The sequence below is a fragment of the Berghia stephanieae genome, chromosome 8 (genome assembly GCF_034508935.2).
Source record: "Berghia stephanieae isolate SIO BIC M18660-M18661 chromosome 8, UCSD_Bste_1.3, whole genome shotgun sequence".
NCBI lineage: Eukaryota > Metazoa > Mollusca > Gastropoda > Nudibranchia > Aeolidiidae > Berghia > Berghia stephanieae.
The window spans coordinates 51,689,348-51,710,483 of record NC_088367.1 but is presented as its reverse complement, the minus strand read 5'-3'; the positions used below and the strand labels follow the sequence as shown (position 1 = coordinate 51,710,483).

At 35.8% G+C, this 21,136-nt stretch overlaps 2 protein-coding genes across 4 annotated transcripts in view; both read left to right on the top strand.

Moving 5' to 3' along the window:
* The first annotated feature begins 3,079 nt into the window (after positions 1-3,079).
* Positions 3,080-21,136, top strand: part of LOC144978846 (uncharacterized) — a 49,365-nt gene continuing 31,308 nt past the window's right edge. Inside the window, exons 1-2 of one of the 3 annotated variants that reach the window (XM_078925407.1) lie at positions 3,080-3,189; positions 19,958-20,414. In XM_078925407.1, coding sequence (XP_078781533.1) covers positions 20,190-20,414 — 225 coding nt within the window. In that variant the 5' untranslated portion in view covers positions 3,080-3,189; positions 19,958-20,189. Of the gene's footprint in view, positions 3,190-3,321; positions 3,424-19,957; positions 20,415-21,136 lie in introns of those variants that run through there. The other 2 variants (XM_078925406.1, XM_078925408.1) reach the window with 2 other exon arrangements.
* On the top strand, positions 5,272-20,004 carry LOC144979055 (uncharacterized). The gene is made up of 5 exons (XM_078925669.1): positions 5,272-5,951; positions 6,374-6,460; positions 7,623-7,684; positions 8,502-8,655; positions 19,958-20,004. Exons 1-5 carry the CDS (start codon positions 5,888-5,890, stop codon positions 20,002-20,004), a joined length of 414 nt encoding a protein of 137 aa, XP_078781795.1. The 5' UTR covers positions 5,272-5,887.

Genomic DNA, 21,136 nt, shown 5'->3' with positions numbered 1-21,136 from the left:
AACTTTCTTCCCACACAAAAACATCAACAAATTGACATGGAAATCACCAGATGGGAAAACAGAAAGTCAGATAGACCATATAATTATAAACAGAAAATGGAAGAGCAGCCTAAACGATGTCAGAGTCAGACGATTGGCAGACATTGGAAGTGACCACCATCTTGTCACAGCCAAAATCTCTACTAAATTGATGAAAACAAAAATAGCAAAACAGAAGGAGAAACGTTTCAACACAGATAAATTGAAAATCCCAGATATCCAAAACAATTTCAATATCTCAGTCAGAAACAAATTCAGTGCAATACAAGATATTACAAACATGACAATCCAAGATTTCAACCACGTCATGCAGGAAAGTGCCACTGAACACTTAGGACACAATAAATCCAATACAGAGAATTGGATATCAGCAAGGTCATGGGAGCTCATTAACCAAAGAAAATCAATCAAACTAAATCTCCTGAATGCTAAATCCCCCCGACTGAAAGAAAGGCTATCCAGTGAATACTTATTGAAGGATAAAGAAGTGAAAAAATCCACAAGGAAAGACAAAAGAGATTTTGCAGAAAATTTAGCAACTGAAGCAGAAAATGCAGCTGTAAGACACGACACACAAACACTATACAAAATCACAAAAAAGCTCTCGGGAAACAGAAGTTATGTTCAAGAGAAACCATTAAAATCCCAAGATGGTAGTGTCATCACAGACGAAAAGGAGAAAATTGAAAGATGGAGAGAATATTTCGCAAACCTTCTGAACAGACCAGACCCATCTTCTTACACAGATATCCCAGAAGCAGAAATGGACGTAGAGGTTAATCTTGGTCCAATCACTGAGCATGAGGTGCACGAGGCAATACAACAACAAAAAAATGGCAAGGCCCCAGGTATTGACAAAATCACTGCGGAAATGCTTAAAGCGAACTCGCAAGAAATGTCCAAAATTCTCAGTAAACTGTTCACCAACATTTGGGAAAAGGAAGAAATACCAGAGGATTGGCAGAAAGGCATCATCCATAAAATAGCCAAGAAAGGAGACCTAGGAAATTGTGCTAACTGGCGTGGAATCACACTCCTGTCCGTAACGAGCAAAATTTTTAATAGAATCCTTCTGAAAAGAATCTCACCTCACATTGAAAACATTCTTAGAAAAGAGCAGGCAGGGTTCAGAAAAGGGAAGTCATGTAGTGACCACATATTTACCCTGAGACAAATCCTGGAGCAAAGCATTGAATGGAACAGCCCCCTCTACACCATTTTTGTCGATTTTGAAAAAGCCTTTGACAGCTTACACAGAGAGTCCCTGTGGAAAATACTCCGCCATTATGGTATACCGAAGAAGATAGTCAACCTAATCAAAGCAATGTACAGCAACTACCAATGCCAAGTGATCTGTGGTAACAATTTAACAGACAGCTTTAATGTAACAACTGGTGTAAAACAAGGCTGCATACTCTCCCCGCTTCTGTTTATCCTGGCTCTAGACTGGCTCATGAAAAATACAATTGATGGTAAGAAGAGAGGCATTCGCTGGACACTGACATCTTTTCTGGAAGATATAGACTACGCAGATGATATCGCGTTAGTTTCCAGTACACACAGAGACGCCTCAGAGAAACTAAACGTACTACACAAGAACGCCTCGAAAATTGGACTGAAAATAAATTTCGATAAGACTGTGTACATTAGGGTGAATCCAAAACATGACAGTGAAATTAGGATAGATGAACATATAATTGAAGAGGTAACAGAGTTCTCCTACCTCGGATCCAAAATAACAGACGACGGAAATGCAGAACACGATATCAAGCACAGAATTCAAAAGGCAAACCAGGCTTTCGGCATGCTGAAAAACTTTTGGAAATCAAAGCAAATAATGAGAAAGACAAAGCTGAAAATATACAAGAGCAATGTTTTAAGTGTACTGCTTTATGGAAGTGAAAGCTGGAAAATGACATCCTCCTTAATACAGAAACTAGAAGCCTTTCAGAACAAGTGTTTAAAAAGAATTTTTAATTTATTTTGGCCTACAAAAATAAGAACAGTGGATCTATTAAAGAAAGCTGACTGCACTAGCATTGATAGCCAAATAAAAAGAAGAAGATGGCGTTGGCTGGGTCATGTGGCCAGAATGGAAAAAGGGTCACTTCCCAAGACAGCCTTGTACTGGACAGCAGATGGGAAGAGAAAGCGGGAAGACCCAAAGAAACCTGGCGAAGGACGATGGAGAAAGAATTAAAGGAAGCAGGCCTGTCCTGGAATACAGCCACCGCAAAAGCAGCCGATCGCAAAAAATGGAGATGTCTGGTGGATGCCCTATGTGCCTCAAGGCCCGAAGAGGATTAAACCAAAAAAAAAAAAAAAAAAACCCTGCTACGGTTAGGGGCAAGTTCAGGACAGAGGGGGAGCTAAGGACAAGCACTGCCTTTATTTCATTGTAGGTTCACCGTCAGGTCACCGCCCATCACGCGTTTCAGAGATGGTATACCGGCGATGTTGTGGACACAAATATTCATCATAGATTAAAACACTCTGTCAAATAAAACCACGATTTCTTCCATTTTAATTCCATCTGGACAAGGGAGCAGAAACCTAATACTATGTTTCCAAAAATCACACAGAACTCAAACAAAGCGGGATCGTTTAGTCGTAACATAACTATGAGTTGCATTTACACAGAAGCACAGAAGGAAATGGAGAGGATTTTGAATTGAACGACGAAGTCATATCAGCATACATACATAGATATATTGAAAAAAAAAATAATCTACAGGTTGTAAGACAAAACGCATGCAGCTCCGATATTCCTCTTTCTTTCCCCCCTTTTTTTTGGTGTAATAAATGCCTTATGACAAGAGAGAAATGTGTCATCTTATCAGAGTCTTTGGTATTTGCTTCTTTCTGGGGGAAAACAACAACAACAACAACAACAACAAAAAAAAAAATTATGTGTCGCCCGGTTGTGAATCAGATGGTACCTTCAACATTGTGATTGGGATTTTGCACGGCCGTTTTTATTCGAAACTAGACACCAAAATTATTTATTCGACTCATAACTTAAGCTTCTGACTGCGCACACATACTGCGCAACTATAATATCTTTACTACTCAGTCGCCTTGACCTGTGTGTGGTATTTATTGTTGTACATTATTTACTCTTCATAATAGGCGCAATTATCGTTTTCGAGGGTAAGCAAAATTATTTTGAAGAACTAATGCTTTTATGCTTTCCACTGTTCTGATTAAAGCCGTCATCTCATTCTGATCACGAGGAATGTTTTGACTGGGAAATGAAAGTGTGTCACAGCCTCTTTCTGGCGTAGACTGGTCCTACCTCTTCGTGTGGGAATGTAATGACAGACGTGAGTAGGTGCTTACGTCTTGTGTTGTGAAGTGTACACAGATATTGCTAAATAATGTAAGGTAAGGTGATTATTTCCTCGATCTCCCATTGTCAATGAGAGCCTCATACTTTGCCATGATTTATGTTCACAAAGCATCTCTTTCTCATTAATGACACAGCATGAGATAAAGGGTCTGGAAAAGATGAAGAAAAAAAAAAGCATTCGTCGGGATTGAAATTGAGGCAGTGAGATTAGAAGCAGAAAAGAGAGATGACACCAACACTGTGACTGTGTGTGAAGGCAGAACTCGTTCGTTTTATTCACAAATAATTCCCCGTTTCGGATATTAATGGAGGGACAAATTATCCTCCGTTCAGTTATTATAACATTGTTAAACATGATCTTAGGCTTAGGGTACCTATTATTTAGACACCTCCTTATTCTGTTACTGTTACACCAAAATGAATGGAAATTGGTTTCTATTCTAATTTCTATTGAATTGTTCTGGTCCTGACCTGATGACTCGGGGCTCGGGGTGGGGTCGTCAAATGTTCAAGTCAACCAGTATCTCAGCATTCTTATTCTTATCACAGTTCTCTATCTTACCCGCCTACGATCATGTATTCGTCTTCATTTCATTATTGTTTGAAATATTCTGAAATTAATTTGACGTCTGCTAAAGTAAAGTGCTTCATGATTTGACAAATGAGAAAATGAATTGGAAGAATTTTCTCTCGATTATCATTCAGTTGCATAGTAAACGCGTTCAATTTTTCGTGTGACACACAGACAAGGGTAGAGAGATAGATAAATAGATAGAGAGAGAGAGAGAGAGAGAGAGAGAGAGAGAGAGAGAGAGAGAGAGAGAGAGAGAGAGAGAGAGAGAGAGAGAGAGAGAGAGAGAGAGAGAGAGAGAGAGAGAGAGAGAGAGAGAGTTTTCTACTTCAAACGTTTAGAAATGTATAAAGATTCGAAATGTAAGATTGAACCTAGTGGAACATACTGCAACCACCACCAACACTGCATCAGTGTAACTACCACCACTGCTACAAGTACCACTACCATCATATCAGTGTCATCATCATTACCACTACAACCTTTCCCCACTGCATCATCGTCACTACCGAGACTACTGCAACCACCGCCATATTGCCATCATCACTACCACCACTTTTCTGCAAGCATCACCAAATTATCGTCACTATTACCACCATAGTCACCACAGGTCATCATCATCATCATCATCATCATCATCATCTCCACAACCTCCTCAACCACATCATCATCATCATCATCATCATCATCACTACCTGTACTACTACAACCTCCTCCACCACATATCATCACCATCACAGGCCACTACATCATCACAACCACCACTACAACCACCACATCATCATCATCATCATCATTGCTGCCACTGCTACTGCAACCAACACCATAGCATCATGATGATGATATATATATATATATATATATATATATATATATGTATTAATACCGGATAGGGAGACTTTTGGTACCCCTATTAGTTCATTTTACAGTACTTTACCAATAGGGAGACCAAAATCCGGTCCCCCTATTGATTTGACCTCTAGCACATTCACTTTTCTATTTTTAGTTTAAAGTTGTCAACCCAACCGTCAAGGATATATAATTGTAAATCATAGTATTGAAGTTATTTGTTAAACACCACAGTAAGAAGAGTTATGCCTAAATTTTCACGTTGGTCAATAAGGTGACCGCCTGAAAAAAGTACAATAGGGGTACCAGTGTTTTCATCGATATATTTCAATAGTGAGGCAATATATCTTTCCGAAATTTTCTCTAAAATTCTAGAGCATTATATGGATTTTTATAGTAATGAAAACCTAATATAAAATTGTGTGAAAGTTGATGAACTGAGGAATGAACAAGATATACGAATTATAATCTATTTTTAGAAACAGATTTATCGAATCTTGGTCCGGATTCTTATCTTGGTGACAAGAGACAAGCAAACATAGTAACTCTTTTTTTCGTGAAACGTATGTTTAGTCAATTTCGCGCATAAAGAGGCACTCGGCACTCACTCCGCAAGTCAGTAGTAGGTAGGTGGTTATCAGTTATCAGCTTTAATTCTTAGTCAAACGCTTCATCAAACCCATTATTGAGTAGCATGTTGATGCCTGATGCCAGTTGAAGCCATCTCGACGTCGTGAAATGGAGCATCTTCTGTCATAGCAGTAGAATCGTCAGATGCCGCATTTAAATCCTCCATTCCAGGCGTTGCTGTTGCCATATCGATCTTCGAAATGATTTGGTCTAGACGTCAAGTTGACCCGTTCTATGTCTGAAGAGATTTTAAAGTGCAATACCTAACATTATATCTTGATCTACAAAAGAGTCTTTTTAAATGAACCGCTGTGTTTCTATATTTTTCAAGAACCAATGATTATCTGATAACCACTGACAATTGACTTGCGGAGAGAGTGGCCGACGGACGTCCTCTCTATAGCCGCAAGTATTTTTTCGTCACTTGCTGAGTTCCAAACTAGACGTCTATGGCATCGTGGGGTAAATTGATGCTGGAGGCATCATTGAAGAGACACCGAGATAATTTAAATGGTAAGTTATTGGCCATTCTTATTACATCACTGTTGATTTAAGATTTTCAATAGGGTAGACATCACAATCACACACACACCGATTGATGATTGTCACTTGTCAGTCAGTCATTTGGAAGTGGAGTCAGATAATTCGGGAACTTCTGTAGACTGTAGATTCACACTAGTGAGTAAGATCTGTCGTTTACTACTACTACTACTACTACTACCACTACTACTTTTAGTTTTAGCTTTATCCAACTCAACACTTCTCGTGTTTATTTTATTTTGGCAAAACTAGAATGGATTTTTGAAAAGAATATAAAATAATTTAAACTTAAACCTGTCTTTGCATCTTGCTTTATGCATACAGTATGCCATATCACAGCCATCACAAAATCATAGTTTAATGTTGAGAATATGCTATTTCTTTTGTAACTTCAGATCAGAGAGATTTGAGCTTTAAAAATCCTGAAAAATGTCTTGCTGTCAATCCAGACAACCCTTTTGATGTGATCTATGATGTTAATGGTAAGAATGTAATTTGATGAGGAAATGAATAACATTTAGGTACACATAGTTTGCTTTTTTTTTTTTTTTTTTTTTGAGTCATGATGTGTAATACTATTACAGTCCACTCCGGATAATTGCAACTCGTTTAATCGCAACTTTCGGTTAATCACAATATTTCCTAAGCAATGGAAATAATTCTATATAAAAGTCACTGGTTAATTGCAACAAACTTCGGTTTTTTAAAAAGTGGTAAATTCAAGAAATCAAACAGTATATCATGATTAAATTTCATCATGGATGAAATCGTGACAGGTTGAAGAATCGAGAGTGAGCAGGATTTAATGCTACAGTAGTGTGTCACCACTCTGTTAGAGTCGAAAGAGGGCGGGGCTCTGCAGTATGGGTTTGTGACGTCATCGGTGGCCATTAAATAGAAGAGGGGTGGGGCTGGTCATAATCTTGACAACAGGTTATAAATGACAGTTATAAAGAGAGACTGAGCGATATCCTTTGTTTTAGGATTAACAACTGTGCATTGTGACCAACGAGTTTGGTGAGAGCTTATTGTCTCTCATTAAGGCTAATCTCTTTAACTCTGACAAATGTTGAATTGTTGAGAAAAAAGATTGAAACTTCTTCCAATCTGAATAAGATATCGGCTTGCTTCATAGCTGCTTTTGGTTGACAAATCTACACGGGGCTGCCATATGGTTTTTGTTTCAATCAAATTGCTCTGTATGTGGTGGACTAAGAATATTATTTACTGGTTTGAGTTGACAATAAATGTGTAAAATGTTGAAATAGTGGACAGGAAACTGAATTTCGGTTAATCCCAACATTTTCGATGATCCCAAGGTATTGCGATTATCCTAAGTGGACTGTACCTGAATCTTGAACGAAAAACTATCATATGGATATGATTATAGACAGATTGGTTTCTGGAATTATATTTCCGTCCTCCCTTGCCAACTCTGACGTTCTTGAAATTTAAAAGAAAATAGCCAGAAGGTTTCGGACTTAATTTTCTTTTTTTTCCAAAGGACAATAGTCATAAGGTAAATAATTTTTAAAAAATCCTTTTACAGCACAAGATGGCATGATTTTTTGTTTAAGAGTTTAGAGAAAAACTTGCACATGATAGTCTTCAGCTTTTTTTTTGTTGTTTTTATTTTCTATATAGACTCCAACTCAGAGCCTGAAAGTGATGCAGAACAAAGTTCCATATCACATGATTCATTTGTGGTAAGTATGTACATTAAAATAAAATCATAACATTTGTATAGCGTTTATCCACAGTTGGCACCATGCTCAAAATGCTTCACATCAACATATTTTGTGGTGGACAAAACACATTTGCCACAAAAGATGAGACCTGCAGTCTGTTAGGCGCAATACAATATTTCAGGACAAGGACAACACTGTTTTACACCAGTGAGATCTCCTAGTTTTTTGTTGTTAAAAATTTTTCTTTGCAGTGGACTTCGCCAACAATAACACTATTTTAAACCTTCCTCGTTATATTTTGAAGTGATATTCATTGATGAGCCATTCACATTTGAAGTCGTTTGTTTTTTTATTTGACAAAATGTGAAAATGATGCGTTTCCAGGAAAAATTAAAATAGCTTCTGTTGGGATTATACTTTTGATCTCGCATTTTGTCCAAATTCTCTTGCATCGTAATGTTTATCAACTTTTTTTGTTAACTATATTGCAGTTGCAAGGTTAGGAAGTTCATATTGTTGCAATGACAACCGTTTATATGTCCAGAATCGTAGTGATATAAAAAATTGTTTTGTAGTTGTTGGTCCTGGTGTAGGATTTAAAGAGTTGGTTAAAAACGGTTTACTGAAACCCTGGTTGGTGTATCTATATTTATCCAAGCACAGTTGAACATATTAAATACTTAGACAATATGTCTGCCTTTCTCAACTCTTTTTTATTATACTTGCATTATTAACCAGCTAATTGTTTAGTTGGATTATTAAACAATGGCTCTTCATGTTTATTGTCAACATGAATAAATTGATTGATCTGTCATCTTTTCCACAAAATATACAGGGTCCCGATTTTGTTGCTGACTCCGAGTCTGATTCCTCTACGTACTCTGTGAGGTACCCAATGCTGAGTACATCATTGTCTTTGGAACCTAGTGCTCATTCCCCAACTCAGTCAGAGCCTCATCCAAACTATCACAGACTGAACCTCGTTGCCAGTCTGGGACCCAGGTTCAACCCGAATGCTATACACTTGCAAACCAACGTGTTACGTGCAATGGTGAGTCATTTTTTTGTCATTCTTCTCCTTTGATATTTGTGGGATCAATTTTAATTTACCCATTCCTTTTAAAAGAAAACTTCCACCCCCTCCATGGTGCTGCATTTGTGTTATTGCATTTTTTTTCTGTTTTGGCAGTGCTGCGTCGCAAAATACGCTACCATTTACATAACAAGCACAAATCCAAATTTGATAGGGTGGACATCTTAGAATCTGAAACCCCAATGTGTGAGTGATATCAGTGAAACCAGCCATAAAAATGTTCATGTTTATTTTATTGGGGTTTTTTTTTTGTCTGTAATAGACTTAAATTGCTTGTATTGTAAGTGTTAAAATGGTTTTTTTTGTTACAACCCATCTATATATTAAAACTGTTTCTTTGTATTTCTATGATGCTTAAGGCTTTTTTTTCACAGACCAGCTGGAAACTTAACGAGAATCAGAGTAGATAACATTTTTATTAATCTTGCAACCTAAACAGTATATGATGATTGGGAGCATTTAAAGAAAAGCACATTTTCTTTTTAATTTGTCGGTACTAAAATTATACTTTGATAATGCCTGCTGTGCTACAAACCCTTTTGACTTCCAGGTTCAATATTTTTCTTTATTCTAAAATTCTTGGGTTTCCTTTCAATGACAACTGAGATCATTAAAATTCAGCTCACAACATGATGTGTGTAGATTTGATGAAAACATATGTTCGAGTTGAGAAGCAGTGTTCACGAACTTGCTGATCGTTTTTACTAGCATTTATTTTCCTAACTTACCTGTATCAATTAACAAAGGCAAGACTCAAATATTTTCTATCTGAACAGTGTGTTTGTTATTGAAATATTTCCGGCATATACATGTCATATTTCATTCCCACAAAATATAAATCAGGATTAAGTTGTCTGGGCATCAGCATCGTTCAGGCAGTTGGGGGGAAGTCTTTAAGGAATTAATGAAGCCGATGCTCAACCGGTCTGGAGGACGTTTGATTGATGTCGGCTGTTTGTTCTGCCAGCCGGTGATGTTTTCTCACTCCCTCAATGACAAAGAAAGTCATTGTTATGACTATGAACTATAGTCTATTATTACTTTTGTTACTATATTAATTGTTACTTATAGCCGCTACTGTTATTATTATTATTATTATTATTATTATTATTATTATTATTATTATTATTATTATTATTATTATTATTATTATTATTATTATTATTATTATTATGATATTGCCTCATTGCATTCTATTACTATTATTGATATAATTAATTTCTGATTGTTGTAAATAATTTATGTGAATTGAATTTTGTCGATTGGCCAAGGGCCTACAATAAACTTAAATGAAATGTTAGTCTTTGGATAGGACTTGGGTCTATTCTTGATTGCTTTTCCGCCTGGGTCGAGTGAAGCATTTGGAGTAAATTTTGTTGCTCAACGTAAAAAACATGACGCTTACCATTCCGCTGATACTGATACCTCCAAGGGGTGGTTGGGGAAAAACCTAAAATTCTTTTGACATTCTGTCTGATTTTTCGCTGAAACAACAAAGGACAATCTATGTATTCAGATGAGACTTCAATGTGTTACTATTCCGATTTATGTTCATATTTTGATTATAATGAAGAGGGAACCCTGAACCCAGTGAAGTGGGTGGATTGATCTATTTATTTCTATTTCAAAACAAAAATATGGCGTCTTTTCACTGGATTTGTTATGTGGCAGAGGTCTCCACAAATCTAACATACCTCTTCCAAAGGAATAGATGGTAGAAAAGTATATAACAAGAAGGAATTATGACAGTTACTTGTCCAGGCCTTAAATATTTGGAATGCTATTCCTCTCTATCGCTGTCATGTAGCTGATGTGCATATGATCTGTCTATTGATTTATTTTCATAGTTCATAGCATGATGTGCTTTATTTTCTTCTTTTTTTTCCAGAGAAATACAAAAAGCCAAGGAGACCCTGTCCATACTGTGGACAGTTGCAAACAAAACTCTCAAGGCATTTGATGAGGAAACACAAAGATGAGACAGAAGTTACAGAGGCCATGAAACAGCCTGTAAAGGAAAGGGATAGAACAATGGATTATCTCAAGAAAAAGGGCATTTTTTATTCAAACACTAGAAACAATTCAATAGTTATGCGTGAGAGAGCACAAGGGTCACATGAAGTTGTTATGTGTGCTGGCTGTAAGGGGTTTTACTCTGGACGAAGGGTTTATGAACACAAAAAGAAATGTAGTACTGAGCATGCTCTGTGTACTGGGGTTGTAAAATTTTATCCCGTGGCTCCCAATGCAAGTAAAGAAATAAAGGAGAATATTCTTGACAAATTTCGGAATGATGAAGTGGGAAATTTGTGTCGATCAGACAAAGCTATAGTATTGTTAGGAACAAAATTGTGGAGTAAAAGTTCAAAGAAGGAGAGAAAAGTTATAATGAGTGATTTACGCATCTTAGGAAATTTGATTTTAAAAACTAGGAAGAGAACGAATCAACCTTCTTTCTCTGGAGAGGACGTGGTGAAGCGTTGTAACTTTAATGAAATATCGCAAACCATTTCTGAAATGACTTTGAAAGAGGATGGGACATTGAAAGCAGGCTTGAAGCTTTCAATTGGATTTATATTGAAAAAGTTAATTAATTTCTTAAAAGGGGAATATATAATGCAAAACAAAATGGAAGAATCCGCAGAGATAGATTTGTTCAAAGCTGTCCTGGATTATAATTGGGATAGTATTTTTTTTACAGCCAGAGTTCAATGTGAAGCAAAGAGAACAAATTTGAGAAAACCCAAAGAGATGCCATTAGAGAATGATATAAAGAAGCTACGGCAATTTATTACTGAAGAGATGGTCCGTATTTGTGAGGATGATTATCAATTATTTGATTCACATATGTTTGTTAGGCTTCGCAATGTCATCGTAGCTAGGCTTACAATGTTTAATGCGAGGAGAGGCGGAGAACCCGCAAGGATGTTGTTAAAAGACTGGAATGATGCAGATTCAGGTGTATGGGTTGATCCCCAGCTTGTACAACATGTCACTGATCCTCTGGAAAAAGCGTTACTTGAGAAGTATAAGCTGGCCTATCAGTCTGGAAAGGGAAGCAAGATGTTGGTCCCTGTGTTGATACCCAATGACACAATTCAGCCTTTAAGGAAACTTGCACAGGAGCGTAAAGCTGTTGATATTTCAGACAACCCATTTCTTTTTCCAAATACAGGAATATCCAAAGATCATGTAAGTGGTTACATTGCCATCAAATATGTCACTTCCTTAGTAAAGGATTTAGAGAAACCCCAGTTGTTAATAGCTGATAAATTCAGGCACCGAGCTTCGACATTATTTGCCTTACTTGATGTCCCACAACACGAGAGAGATGTCTTCTATCGACATATGGGACACAGTGAATCAATCAATCAAAACATTTATCAGTGTCCACTTGCAATACGAGAAATAACAGAAGTTGGTCATTTTTTGGGTCAAATTGATAACTCAGCATCGGTCACTGGGAAGGAAATTGTAACATTGAAACAAATGACTCTGTAGTGAATAGAGACTCAAATGCAAATTTTGGAACATCCATAGTAACAGCTGCAAATCAAGAAGAAATATTTGATGGTGAAGCAGGAGTGCCAAATCAGCTTACGTGTTCTTCAAAACAAACTGAACCCAAGAGGAATTCAAGCAAAAATCGGAGATACATGTCATGGTCAGATGAGGATACAGATAGAGTCAAGTCATATTTTAAAAACTTTGTCGAAGATGTTTCAGCACATGGTTCAAGGGGATCATTACCTAGAAAGTCTGAAATTATTCTGTTCTTAAAACACCACAGGGTATTTTCACAAAAAGGAATCCCTGAAGGTACACTAATTAGTTTGGTGAAGACAAAGATTTTTAATGAAAGAAATAAATATAGAAGGGAAAGAGCGTTTCAATCGGTGTAATGACAATCATGAATTTGATTTGTATTACATTCATTGTATTGTATAGTGTTATTGACATATTTTGGGGTTTACAAAAACGTTTTATCTTTATATAGTACAATCTGTTCATCATTGCAATATCCTTTTTTATATTATATGAACATTCATTTGCTCAGCTTGAGAGACAAATGCTTTGTAGAACCATAGCTGCCAACCGTTCTGTTAAAAACGGATTTGTTCCGTATTTGACTTCCTGAGTCCGTAAGTGCTTATTTTTAGTTCAAAATCCGTATTTTGTAATTTTTGACTAATTTGTGGTAAAAAAGCCATGTGAGCCTAATGAATTATTATTATTGATCCATTATTATTACTATTACTACTACTACTATTGTTGTTATTATTATTATCATTATTATTGGTGTCCAGTGAGAGCATAATCTCCATTTGTGTAGCTCTTTAATTTGAATTATGCCTCTAACATAAATGATTTTCAACAATTAAAAAAGTTCCATTCGTTTATATGACGCCTGTATTTTACTCAAACCTTTCATAATGTATTGGAGATTTGCATAGGATATGGATGTTAGCCTCGATATACTTTGAATATTCTAAGACAGTATTGATACTTTCACTATTTGTTACAAATATTATTTTAATTAAGAATAAAATTAAATCCACCTTTTTGATTGGAAGGTATTCAATAAGAAAATCAATTGCTTATATTGATTAAAGATGACAATGATTATTTCCCTTTATTAATTTATGAAATATATAAATTTAATCCCTTTAAAAACATCTTCATCTGATTTTAATTTTTTTTTTTTCAAGCAAGCTTTTGTAACGGTTTAGGTTCAAGAAAAATAAGTATACTCCATTTTTAGGTGTGTTTATCTTGTCAAAGTAAAGAAGTAGGAATTCTCTAATATTTAGAGGTGCATTTTACTATAACTACTATTATAGTATACTACTTAAAGACCATTATGTTGCATGAAAGAAAACATATTCGCAATCGTCTACTTTTTATCTGAACTCACCTAATTTTTACCCCAAAACGCCCTCTCAAGTGATGTACCAGGTTGGTAGTTATGCATTTCTAACCATCTTAAGTTATTTCATTTATTTTACAATCGTGCTTCTTGTGTATTGGTCCTTATCAAAGTTGAGGCAGTTGAATTCTTTCTTTATATTGTCCGTTCTGAATTTTGATCTCATTGTGGAAAGCTCCCATAGCGGGCAGGGAGGTACACACTGTGTCTTCTATCCCCTTATATCTGTTTTCCAACATGCTTTCAGTCTTTGTCTTGGAATGAGATTACTTGTTTTTTTCCTGGCCCTCGCCGGAGTCCTAGCTGGGAGGGAAGCAGTCAAATGCATATTTATTGTTTTGGGAGATGATATTTTTTTCCTTGTAAATCATCTCTCTGTTATGTATTATTACTATATTTGTTATTTTTTAATGTATAATGTAAGCATTTGAGTGTGTTCCTCTTTGTTGGATTTTGTTCTTGTGTCCGGATAAGACTTATAGGTGATCTCAAACTTAGTACATTGGTGATACGCTCTTGGAATCTACATCTGATCCCTATTTGTTCCCAGTTCCCCTATGTCTTACTTTCTCTTGGATGCTTCAACTGTAATTCTAGAACTTTTTACTATCCAATTTTCTTCCTTTTTACTGGCGCTGATATAACCTAAATGTGTTGCAAGCGCCGTAAAACCCTTAAAAACAAAACAACAATCATTGTGGAAAGTGTCATTTTAACGATTCAAATGTGCTGGTACTAAACCCGATAATTGAGCAACATTTGGACTAGCCTCTGTCATCTCAAACTTGTTAGTGTTAGTAATAGTAATTAAAAAGGCTGACTTTTATATGTTGCGATTCGATGAAGGGGGGGGGGGGGGGGGGGGGGGGGCTTCGGCACACATCGCCCCTCATCCCGGGCAAAATGAGCGTTCCTTATTTTATTTTTGAAAAGTTGGCAGCTATGTAGAACTATCTGAAAGAATCAGATATGGCAGAATAAAAAGTCTTTCTACTAACCCTAACTTAATTGGCCAATGTAGCTTTATGTTCAGCATTTTCTAGATACCTAATGTAAAATTTCACTATTCTTTTTATGATAGTTTTAAGAGTTGCAATCTTTAGAGGTGACTGTCAAGAAATGACACCTCTGTGCATTTAATTTCATTCTTTCTTTATCCCCTCATCCTTAATCAGAATAATAATAATTAATAATGAAAAAAAATGCAGCAACGACAGCTTAGAACGGCATAAAGTGCTTAAGAATTATTTTTTTTGCATTAAACTTTATTCAAACGATTTTCAACACTTTTGCTTCACAGTTTATGCTTTTTAACAAATGCAATTAAGCAACTTACCAGCAACAACATATTGGTTTGTTATCATTTGAGGGTTTTATCAGTAAAACTGTTTCTATCCTTTTATGTTGCACTGTACACATAGCAAACTTCATGCTTTTATTTGGTGACCAAAGACTTATGTGATACAGTGGATGAATGTTTGTGATGGCTTTTGGAACTGAAATAAACCTGCAATATGATTTGTAGACTTCTATCGTTATGTATCATTTTTCGGTCAAATGTAAATGTAATTTTACACGAGCTTGATGTATCATAAAACCCACAATGAGCTCAACGTGCAGCTGGTAGTAGATTTATATGGACACGAACAACGTTGTTACAATTCAGTAACGTACTCCAATTAACACAAGTGAGACTGTAAATGAGACTTTTACAATGACTCTGCATCGCCACAAATATGGATTCGAACCCTGGCAACTCGGGCATCAGACGAACTGTCTACCACGAAACCAAAGCAAGCATTGTGCAAGTTAAAGTGAATGAGATGTTGATTGAAGCCGTTCATTGTGTCCATCAGATCTGCTGTCCTATCCATCCAACTCCATTCACTCACTGGGTGGGGTTCCCGACTTCCCATAATGGGCAGGGACGTACTCGTTGCGTCTTCTATCCCCCTATGTCTGTTTTCCAACTTGTTTTCTGTCTTTGTCTCGGGATGGGATGGGATTACTTGGTTTTGTCCAGGACCTGGCTGGGAGGGAAACAGTCAAATGTATAGTTCGAGTTTTGGGAGATTATATTTTTCCCTTGTAAATCATCTGTCTGTTATGCTCTTTATTGTTTTGTTTACATATTATTTATGCTTTGTAAACATTTGAGTGTATCCCTCTTTGTTGGGACCTGTGCTTGTGTCTGAATGAGACGTTTAGGTGATCTCAAACTAAGTACTTTGATAGTGGGCTCTTGGAATCTACTGTTTCCTATTTGAAACAAATCCCCTTTGCCTTACTTTTTCTTGGGTGCTCTAATTGTAGTTCCAGAACTTTTTACTATCCCATTTTCTTCCTTTTTACTGGCGCTGATATGACCTTAATGTGTTGCAAGCGCCGTAAAACCCTTACAAACAAAACAAAACAAACCAAGTCCATTCAGTGGTATACAACAACAACAAATAAACTCCTCTGCCTGGTCCCTTCTATCTCTGATCTTAACCTGGGTCGTCAGGTTTCTAAAGGGGTCGGGGACTGCAAAAACAATGGCGCACGGAGCAACTGGGAATATTTTTTGCCGTGTTTGAGTCCCAGGTTATTTCCCTGAGCGCCCCTTCTGAGGGATGGACCTTCCCAGGAGTTAGTAAATGCGTTGCTCGGCCACTTCACTCTACGCACACTGGGATAAGCTTCGACACTATGGCCATGAAGCTCTTAATCTTAAGGACTTACTTTATTTTAGACAATTTGGTGGTAGCTCACTTGAAAATGCACTCTTAGGTATACACATATATAAACATATACTGGGCTCCCTAAAAGGGTTTTTTAATGTGGTCTCCCTAAAAACATGTTTTTACCAAATGTCTCCTTAAAGCTACAGAAACACTTAGTAAAACATTAGGGGGACCGAGTAATTTTCTATATACCATTGTGATCATCAAGCATCAGAATTGTGTTCATAAATCATTGTAGGGAATCAAACTATACTCATTTGAACAAAGATTGAACAGTTTAATCAATTTGAACAAGACATATGCTTGGTCCTCCAATTGGTGCATTTCACAGTGGTCACCTTAATAGTGGATTGATACTTATATATATATATATATATATATATATATATATATATATATATATATATGATATATAAATTAAAAAACACAAAACAAACTAAATTATTCTAAAATAAATAAAGAAAGAAAACTTAGCTTGAATTTCCTAATCGAGTCACTTGAATGAAATTGGTGTAAATAATCTTGTCGTCAAGATAAATAATAATAGAAGTATTTAGTAACTGTACAATTTGTGCTGATCAAAATTAATTGATTTAGTAGATCTAACTGGCTCAATTTTGAGGGATTTTTAAAAGTATTCAGTTTCATGTTTTAAGCAGTTAATGATTTCCACATAGCCGGGCCAGAAAATGCTAATAGTTTGTTGGGAAAATTTAATTTTTAGGGACTTTTCCAAAAGATACACAATAAGAAGACATAAAGTGAGATGATTTTCAGTACATGTAACAAAAAAAAGTTTTTAAAATGTTTTACTACAGAAGCATGATTACATTTCCTCAAAGAACTCTGGGGTTAAACATTTTGATTAAGTTAAGGATTGTCGTTTTTGATGACCTATGACCTCTATGCTCCTAGAGTGAAAGCCAAGTAAGGCAGAACCGATTCTTGGATATTCAGCAGAATTTAATAAAAAAGTTGTAAAGAAATAACAAAAAAAAAAAAAATGAAAAGGTTTAGTCAGAATAAAGCTGAGATGTTCTATATTTAGAATTCATTTCTTCCATCTTTCTGATGTTTTGTTAATAATTTTATGATTACACTCTTGTTACAATTCTGACTCTGACACACTCTGGAAAAACATTGTATTAAAATAATTTGGCCAGAAAACTCATCTTTCAAATGTTGATCCATTAAAATGACCCTCGTCTCGGCAATCGATCTGAAACCTGGGACTTGACAATGCTTTATAGAAGACCCGGGTTTGAGATTTTTTTGCCGGGATAAGGGTCATTTTAATCAAGCAATAGTTCAAAGACGAGTTTTCTGGCCAACATTTATGCAGTAGGTGTTTTTTTTTCTTTCTTTCTTTTTTTTTTTTCATTTCAATATCCTGTAAGTGTTTTCATTAGATTTAGTACCTGGCAGTGACATTTGATTGTCAAGTGGATTTTGTAGCTTTGATACACTCAGACTGTGTTGACACTTACAATACAAATGTTGTAGTTCTCAAGATTTAGACAACGATTCACCACTTATCTCACTCTGTTGCCAAAAACATTTTTAAGGTGTAGATGTAGGATATTTAAATGTTTAAACCTTTTACTCGTCACTTCACTAACATGTATGGACATATCAAGTTCTTATCATGTGTTTTTAATCACAGGGATTAAATTCTCTAATTATGAAATTATCAGTTACATCTGTGGTCATGGGTTTGGGGTAGAAAAGATGATTAAAAAAAACCAAAAAAAACGTCTTTTAAATTAAATAATTTTTATTTGGAAAGTTGTTCACTTTGTTTTTGTTTTTAACATTTTTATTTTAGATTTGTTTTTTTTTTTTTTTAAATGCCTATTTACATTAATTTGATCTGTTACAGGGAATTGCAAATATATTATTTTGCAAGAATCAATATATATATATATATATATATATATATATATATATATATATATATATATATATATATATATATATATATATATATATATATATATATATATATAAACAAGTCCGTCAGATTCAGAACCATTAGCCATTAGATTAGGCCTGTGTAGCTGATGTTTATCCCCGTTTCTATTATAGTATGAAACGGACAATGACAATGGATTGCTATACTTTGAATAGGATGCTATTCTATTTCAACCTACTTTCCACCAGATCTAACAGTCCCAGCTACGCGGGTGGTTGGATGGGAGCATCACCCTTGAATCATATACCTATGATGTTCGCATGGGTGTACGATCCAATAGTGATGTCGTTTCTTCTTCTCTTTACCAGCCTATCCTGCTTCTTTGGTTTGTGGTTGTATTTTTGACAGGGGAGATTTTTTTCCTGTAAATCCTCTGCCTGTTTGTTCTTGGGTTATTTATAATTTAGCTTATGATATCTTTAGGTTATGCTTTTGATTGACATTTGTACTATTTTTGTTAGATTGCTTGTTTGTTTTGTTTCAGCGGTCTCTCATATAACCTCAATTGTGTTGGAAGAGAGCTAAAGCAACAAACAAACAAACAAAAAAAGTCCCAGCTACCCAATCACTGCTGCTGGGTGGAGAGGAGGATTAGAAAATAATCTGGTCTGCATCTGGGATTATTTGTATTTGAGGGTGGAGAGAGTTTTTGAACGTGGTCACCATTGTTGGTGTTTAGGCTGAAGAATTTTGACACATACATATGATCGGGAAAAGCATTCCAGTCTTTGATAGTGCGGGGTGCAAATGAATATTTGAAGGTGGCTCACTTTGCAGATGAGTGTTTTCGTGTTTTTGAGTGGGTTTTCCTTTGAATGCGTGAATTTCTTTGTATGTCAAGTTGTTCTGGTGAGATGGCCGTCATTTTGTTTGTGATTTTGAACATAAGAGTTGAGTTAGTCGTTCTTTCTGTCTGTTTTATATTATTCTATCCAGACCAATCCATTCATGGGGTTCCATGGAGCCAGGTTTGATCTTGGTTTCAATCTCATTAAAGGGACAACAGCAATTACTTGCTACACATTTCATGGATTGCTAGTCTATATCAAAGTACTTTCTTCTCGATTTGCAGATCCAGCTACCCAATAAGTGTTGAGTTGAGTCCTTGGAAAAAGTTCTTTTCTCATATTATCTCACCGTATTCAGGTGTAAAAAGAGTACCTGGTCGATCACAGCATTGTATCTGTCCGAAAAATAGCAACATCACCTTCTAATTCTTCTGGTATAGACATCATTTCTAGTCCTACATGTTATTGATATGTATTCCTGCTGGCTTGGTACTGCGTGTAAAGCACTTTGAAGACATTTAGTTGCCAGATGGTCACAGATTAGCCATGCAGTTAATATTAATACTGATGTATAAATGTTTTGATTGTTTTTATTAGTGGCTGAAGGAGTGTTGTGAACCAGAAATGTTCATGTTTAGTATTTTGTTCTTTTTCGAAGTTTTAATTTTATTTTTGTTGATTACTTTTACAGTCCACAGCTTCTAGCAGCTTAGTGTCACTTTGACAAGAATTAATTTAAAACATTCATTTACTCATTTGTTCATTTTTCTTTTCCTTTTTTTGTTCAGATCTCGAGTGTATGGAATACCATTTTCTGACAACAGCCCAGATGTGATATATTTCTCTTGTTGTGTGTTAGATTTTGCACAGGACAGACAAAGATTATTGTTGTGTTGAGATCAAACATTTGTTTTACATTTCTGTGTTTGTGAAGGACTTGGCAATCGGACGGTTATTGCCTTGGACTATGTGGTACCAGTTCTCTGGTTAACTTTTTATCTCCACCTCCTGTTCATTACAATGTCCAAGAAGACAAACAAATCTCGTGAAAATTCTGCTGCGGCCGAAAGACTGGCCGACTGGAGAGGCGGGGCAGAAGGGAGCTACGTAGGTCAAGGTCCTCTCTCGCTCGGGGATTCAGATTCACCGGAATACGACGCCCGGGGTGCTTTCCAGGATGGGGAGTTTGACGAAATGGATGTAGGTGTTGACAACATATCTCTCAAAGATGGTGACAGGGATAAAGTGAGTACTTGATTTGTATCTTTGTTGTTTCCTTTCCTTTCCTTTCTTCTCATGCCTGCCTCTTGAACAGCTCGATTGAACAGCTATTGTTATTTGATATTTTAATGACTAAATTTGGACATTTCAGGATTTTATCCTTAAGAAGATTCAGATTTTTAAATGGATATTTTGTAGATTTAATGGTGAGAATTTTGTCATTTTAGAAATGGGCGTATGACCAAATTTGGACATCTCTGGATTAAAAAAAATATTGCGTTTATTTGAAACACTCATGACTAACATAGCCAGCAGGATACCATGTACCAACACACAAAACTATCTGTAACCTTAAACGTATAGTCTGATCAATACAGTGAGAACTTTTTTAAAAAATGGCTGGCTGAAAATGTCAATTTCATTCTTTTCCAGTTTTTAAATCGAGATTTTGTAGATTCACTGGTGAGGTCATTGTAGAAATGGGTGTGTATGGCCAAATTTGGACATCTCAAAATTTTCTCTTATAAATTCAGGTTTTTTAATCAAAATGTTGTTGATTAAATACTGTTAAAAATATTATTTTGTGTCGAAATGATTGTATGGCCAAATGCTGGATGGTATCATTTTGTTGTGAAGTGACGAATAATATTATATAGGATTTGTTTTATGTTGGTGCAGATTAAAAAAAAAAAAAAGAATTTTTGTTTGTTTGTGACGAGTTTGAAAATGAATGTATGAAGAATATT

What these genes read in the sequence shown, in the direction of transcription:
- LOC144979055 (XM_078925669.1), top strand. Translation starts at nt 5,888, where the DNA reads ATGGCATCGTGGGGTAAATTGATGCTGGAGGCATCATTGAAGAGACAC. An exon ending in ACACCGAGATAATTTAAATG is followed by an intron (nt 5,952 to 6,373) that starts GTAAGTTATTGG and finishes TTGTAACTTCAG; the next exon opens with ATCAGAGAGATTTGAGCTTT. An exon ending in CAGACTGAACCTCGTTGCCA is followed by an intron (nt 8,656 to 19,957) that starts GTCTGGGACCCA and finishes TTTTTTGTTCAG; the next exon opens with ATCTCGAGTGTATGGAATAC.